Source organism: Rutidosis leptorrhynchoides, chromosome 11 (assembly GCF_046630445.1).
Source record: "Rutidosis leptorrhynchoides isolate AG116_Rl617_1_P2 chromosome 11, CSIRO_AGI_Rlap_v1, whole genome shotgun sequence".
Taxonomy (NCBI): domain Eukaryota; kingdom Viridiplantae; phylum Streptophyta; class Magnoliopsida; order Asterales; family Asteraceae; genus Rutidosis; species Rutidosis leptorrhynchoides.
The window spans coordinates 410,272,037-410,278,704 of record NC_092343.1 but is presented as its reverse complement, the minus strand read 5'-3'; the positions used below and the strand labels follow the sequence as shown (position 1 = coordinate 410,278,704).

The 6,668-nt window shown below is 33.8% G+C and overlaps 1 protein-coding gene and 1 long non-coding RNA gene across 2 annotated transcripts; one reads left to right on the top strand and one right to left on the bottom strand.

The window, feature by feature from the left end:
* The first annotated feature begins 2,955 nt into the window (after positions 1–2,955).
* On the top strand, positions 2,956–4,663 carry LOC139876226 (desiccation-related protein PCC13-62-like). The gene is made up of 3 exons (XM_071863512.1): positions 2,956–3,260; positions 3,360–3,585; positions 4,247–4,663. The coding sequence occupies exons 1-3, from the start codon at positions 2,956–2,958 to the stop codon at positions 4,661–4,663; spliced, it is 948 nt and encodes a 315-aa protein (XP_071719613.1).
* A 216-nt stretch (positions 4,664–4,879) lies between these two features.
* On the bottom strand, positions 4,880–5,751 carry LOC139876733 (uncharacterized). The gene is made up of 3 exons (XR_011768263.1): positions 5,616–5,751; positions 5,058–5,244; positions 4,880–4,955 (listed from the first exon to the last, which is right to left on the bottom strand). It is a non-coding gene; the product is annotated as an uncharacterized lncRNA (long non-coding RNA).
* Between the last annotated feature and the right edge of the window lie 917 nt (positions 5,752–6,668).

The window sequence follows — 6,668 nt, the reverse complement described above, 5'->3', positions numbered from 1 at the left end:
TGCTTAACATGTTGGAAACACTTAATCATGTAAATAACAATTTCATTTAATATATATATAAACATGGAAAAGTTCGGGTCACTACATACCCGATTAGTCATTTTGTATTTATTTTCAATAAGTTACAAAATCAAAATATCAAAAAATAACTTAACTACTTCATATTTAAAGTATTATAAAATATCACATACAAAAAGTTGTTTGAAAATTTTCTAAAATACTTAAATACACGAAGTATATAAAATATAACATCTCGAAAACTTGTTGTATATGATAATATTGAATAAAATTATACTCGTTTTCAAAACAAATAAGAGAAATCTTTCATACATTAACAATATAATACTAGTAATAAAATTTTACATAAAAATTATTATTAAAATTCTTCGGGTCGAGTATACGGGTTTGTATCCAAAACCATACCCAGACCTGAACCCGAAAATTTTGTTCTAACCATCCTCATACTCGGCCCATGACGCGACGGACTCGGATCAAACCCGGACCAATTGTAACGGATCGAATTTCTCAATCAGATACGGGTCATTTTGGCATCCCTATCTCAACCACTGATTGTAACACTACTTGCAAATTAGGATTCCCAACAACTGAGCGTTTTCGTGAATTGTCTTATCTCCATCAATACCCTAACAACTTTCATTTTTTGAATTATATAAAGCGATTATTTATATCGAGCAAAATCGAGTATATTATTTTAGCTTTGTTACTTATTAATCTTATATGAAAAATATTTTTTTTTTCCTCTTTCAAAGAATCAAATTCACTTGTTATTAAATTATATTCATTCAATTTAACTAAACTCTAATGTAAAAACGTAAAATAACACAAATATAAATGTATTTTAAAAATATAATAACATTAATGATATCAATCAATTTTTTTTTTAAAGTCAAATTAATAGTCGATATAAGTTGATGTATGATCGTTTTCAGGTCCACCACCATGTACAACATATAAGCTCATAAGTTCCACATTACTCTAAAATCAATTGGATAGAGGGAGGTTCTCATAAGCTTATATATACACATTTGTTTCTTTCACTTTTCGATTTAAGACAAAATGAACCGATTAGCTCCAACAGTTAAATCATTTATAATTGATTTACAATATATCATTTACAACAGTTCACTTGTGGCATACATTTCTTCTTAAATACCGTTAGGCTATCATCAGATAAACTCATAAAAAAAAGGTAGCAAATGGCTAGAATGCAACGACTATTTTGCAAAATTAAAATATTATTCACATGTATATATATATATATATATATATATATATATATATATATATATATATATTCTTCTTCTATCCTAATTTAATAGTTCACAGACAAAATACACATAATTACGTACTTAACTTTTTTTTTTATGTATTTAAACAATATATTGAAACATTATTTTGTTTTAATGAACTTTTTAGGATTGTTACGTTTTTGTTTTTATTAATGTATTTACATTTACTTTTTTTGACAAAAATATTAATACGTATATATATAAAAGATCCGAGGATCCGGTGGTACAACATTGAGCAGGTCATATCGATCTGTTGAGGAAGTACTTGGTCACGGACGATCAAATCACATTGGCTGTCGCTATGTTCGTTCTAAGCACTATGAACGACTAGATTGAAACAAGCGAGCAAAATTGAAATAACACATGACATTACAGATAAATAATACCACCAATTCTAAACCTAAAACATACACATAAACTCGATCTCGTATTCAACCCTGCAACAACACTCCTCAGAAACAGCAAATTCAAACCATTCACCGGACAACCCAAGAACACCTAACCCGATGCCTATTTTCCGAAGTCAACTAAGTCAACAATGTCAGCAACTACATCAAGCCCACTAAAGACATGACGATGGGAAAAATGGAATGAATGAACCAAACCAGCAACTACCGAACATAACCAAATGCCGAATCGAGCCATAAAGGAACCAGTCACCTACGCTAATTTTCTAACGACATTTACAAACCCCCGGACTCAAGCAGTCAGCAAATAGCGCCAGCTCCCGCCAACAACCACCATCAACCGCCAGCGACAACAACCGGCCTCTGTTTCCTGCCACCCGCAACCACCGGGAGGCTGACAGCAACTACTAGCAACCACCCAAGGCCGCCAGCAGCTGCCACCCACCCCAGTAACTGTCGCCAACGTTGAACCACAGCACTGTCTGATTTCAACACCAAACACGCATCAACCTAAACCCTAGCCAAAAACGAGCCCACCTCGCCTAGATCTGAAGCCCCACCAATAAGGAACCAGAGTTCCGTCGGAACTTGCCGCCTACAACCGTCACCGGAGGAGACAACGGCGGCAAAGGGCGGAGAAACGATATCAACGAGCCAAACCCTAACCCACAAGAACCAGCCAGAAACGTCCCTAAATCCACCCCAATAACGATTCAGATCCCAAAATCCTTGCAAAAACACACGGATTCGCCGCTTGGAAGTTGGAACCATTGTATTTTTTTTATTCAGTTAAGTATATGTATTAATTAATTTTTGAGAAAAATAAACAATTAAATCAATTGGATGCTTACCTCCTCAAGCTTCCATACTAGAAATGGTTATAACAACCTTCATACATTGGCTTTACCCACAATCTTTCAATACTATCATTTACCATTAGAGAAATACTCTAATTAGCCACTCACTGAATTCCAAGTGGCAAAATTTTCTCGAACAAACTACGTACTACTTACTTGAAGGACTATAAATAATTATGTAAACCATGCACAACCAAATATATACACACACCTACTTGAAAATATATACATTAACCATAATCAATAGATTAAGCCGCATAATCAACTAAACCCCTTGATATATCCTACGCACCACACTATATTATAATTATAATTATAATTATAATTATAATTATAATTATAATTATAATTATAATTATTATATCGATTAGCGACCCAATTATGGTAACCACGAAACTGTTGTTGATCCTTCTGCTTGTGGCTGCAACCAGTAGCAGTAGTAGCTCAAATTCAAATGAATATCGGCTGCCTAGATCTGATGTTGATCTTTTAGAGTTTCCTTTAAATTTAGAATACTTGGAAGCCGAGTTCTTCTTATTTGGATCCTTGGGGAAGGGTTTGGATCAAATCCAACCCAACCTTACTGGTGGGGGGCCACCACCAATTGGTGCTAGAATGGCTAAACTTAGCCCGCTCATTAGAGATATAATCCTCCAATTTGGTCTAGAAGAAGTTGGTCACATCAGGTTCATTAACTAGTTAAAAATGTACACTACATGTTTCTAGTTACTAATTAATTGTTGGGTTTTTGTTTTTATATATATGGCATGTATGTATACGTACAGGGCAATAAAAAGCACGGTACCTGGATTTCCGAGGCCGCTGATGAATTTAAGTGTGGAGACGTTTGCAAATGTAATAAACAGTGCGTTCGGAAAGCCCTTATATCCGGTTTTTGATCCATATGCAAATGATATCAATTTTTTGATTGCGTCCTACGTCATCCCTTATGTTGGTCTCACTGGTTATGTTGGTGCAAATCCACTACTCATAAATCCCAAATCCAAAAAGGTAAGTATGTATACATAATCATATTACATGGTTACTTGGTTAGTTAAGTTAAATTCATGTGCATATAATTTGCCTTACAATTATTGTTGCAGTTGCTATACACATGCAAAAGATTAACATTGTGGACCAGTTGTTTTTCTCTTTTTGTATATCTTTCTATCTATATACATATATATCTCTTTATACAATTTTCAATTTTAGATTCTAATAAGAAATGTGTTACATGTAGCTTTCTCTTACCAAATTCCTTACTACACACATATAGTAGGCGCGCTATAAATAAACTGAAAGCTAGTAGGTCCGTAATTAAGTTTATGCGTTTCCAAAACATTTACAAATAGAGAAAAATAAAGCAAGTATCAAGTCATCCGTTTTAGTACATGATCATTTCATGTATCGCATAATTTTGCATATATATAACCATCCCAAAATAGCTTAGTAGTTAGGGGCGTTGATTTTCTCCCGGGAGGTCCGAGGTTCGATCCTCACTAGTAGTCTAGAAGCATATATTGAGGTGACCAGAAAAATGGTCCAAATAATTGAACACGGGAAAAACCTTATCCGTTTACTATTTAACGATCATTAATGTACCACATGAATTTGCATATATATGTTAATGATCACATCCTGAATATAATTACTAGAATTTTATGAGGTGCAGCTTGTAGCGGGTCTTTTGGGTATAGAAGCGGGTCAAGATGCAGTTATCAGAACTCTTCTTTACGAAAGAAAAGGACTAAAGGTGTTTCCATACGGGATCACAGTAGCTACATTCACTGACAAAATCTCAATATTACGAAACAAGTTAGGTCATGCTGGTATAAAAGATGAAGGTCTTACGGTCCCACGTTACTTAGGAGCTGAAGGGATGACAACCGGAAACATCTTGTCAGGAAATGCAAGTTCATTATCGTATCCTCGAACACCAGAGGAAATACTAGGTATTGTCTACCAAACTGGAAGCAAATTTCGTCCTGGAGGTTTTTATCCTTGTGGTGCTAACGGGACCATCGCCAGAAAATATCTAACTGACTACGAAACTAAAAAATGTTATAAATTAAGGGCACCCATAAATTAATGTAACGTTAAAGATTACACAATAATCTTCAGTATTAAGTATTATGTGTCCTACCTTTTGTAATAAAACTTGAACCTTTCTCCGTTCAACAAGGGAATACAAATCTACACTTGAATACTTGATACAAAAGTGATAGTGACCTATTGAAAGATGAACATTTTTTTTTATTTGCATAGCTATTTGTAGGACAGTAACAAATATAATTGAACAAACCTAGCTACTTGTACTTGGATCTGTAGCAAAACTGACCTTCTAAAAGGATATTGAACACATTCCATCCGGCACTCCTGATCTGCGCACCAATAAATTACCATACAAAGTCATGTTTAAATCTCAAGAAAGAAAGAAAAAAAAGGGATAAAAAAAAAAAGAAAGATAATAAAACAGGGTATACCTTAACCATATGTGAATCTGAGAGATGTATGTTTCAAGTGATATTTCCCAGCCAACAGATTTACGAAACATGAAAAAAGAAATACTTTCAAGGATGTTATCACAACAAAGCGTTTTGATAGATATTCTACTTTTAACTTCTCCCTCCTCCAGCTTTAGTCTTTACCATCCACCTCTCAAATCTCAACCTACGAAGCAAATTAGCAACATAATAACACATATAATATGTTTACATTTATGCAAATAGCTTATAGCAAAAATCGCTACTCGGTAGTACTCAGGTGTTGACCAAGTTTGACTTTGACCGAGTTTTGACTAGTTTTACAAGTAAGACCAAGTTTTGAAGGTAAAGGTCATTGTCATTGTATCTGTTGAAAATACCAAGTGCCCCATAAACCATGAGAGTGAAAAGGGTATGCATCGGGCATATGTAGTACAACATATAACTGTTGTTAAGAACAATGCAATGTAATTAATCTGTCAGATTATATTGCACTCTTAGAGTTGTATAAGTACACCACTAGATGTTAAACTAGTTAATACATACATAAATATGTACCTGAGCAAACCTTACAAGGCTGAAATCTTTGCGGATGCAATAGTCAGAAAAGCTGCCAAACACGGTCATCCAAACATACGCAGCAATAAAAATGTCTATGGCATTGTAGATTTCGGTTGCTGTGAAGTAATGATACATTAGAAACAACACCTGCACATTATTAATAAATAGTCAGACACCATCTAAAAGAAAGTGTAAAACAGATGTTACGAAGAGAATTTGCGTATCTATAAGAAACATTGGAACAGATATTTAATGTTAAAATCACATACATGACCCTCGATATCAAACGATTTTGGAGCAATAAAGACTTGTACATTGTAAATAGCCTAATAAAAAAAACAGACCCCATAAGTCTCCTACCAATTATCATACAATAATTTATTCATATGAAATAAATAGAAGCAATGGGATAAAAACCTGACAACTGGAGATGTAATAAACTCTTTAAAATACACCCTATAATCATACAAAAATGTCATTTCTAAAAGGTCAAACACATGGCATGTTAATCGTGGATAGAAATAAGTCGTTACACTATCACAGGACTTCAAATTTTGTTATCCAAATTTCAAGCAATCATATGATGAAATGTTATGAATTGGTATAAACTTTGAGAGCGTTTATCAATATTGCATTATGGTGTATTGCAAAACTTTATCAATGTAAAAATCTAACTAGCCTATTTGTACTGTAAGTGCAAGCCACATGATTAAGTACACAAAGCAACGTATACAGTCTATATTTTTTTATTCCTAACACGTTACTCAGTAGTAAGTTATTAAAGTTTTAACTCACGTTTTGAAGGAAGCTGCTGCTGCTGTTTTCATGTACCCCAATAACTCAGAATATAACCAAGTTAAGCAAATTAGGATAATTTCAAGCAAAAAGGACACCTGGAGAAGATGCAAAAACAGAAGATAACATCAATTAGCTCTCATATGTCATATATAGTAGCATCAATTATAATAAAATTATATTACGAAAGCAATTGCATTGCATCATAGTATGTGTAGTGTCATAAACCCCAAAAACATAACAAGATCTGAGTGA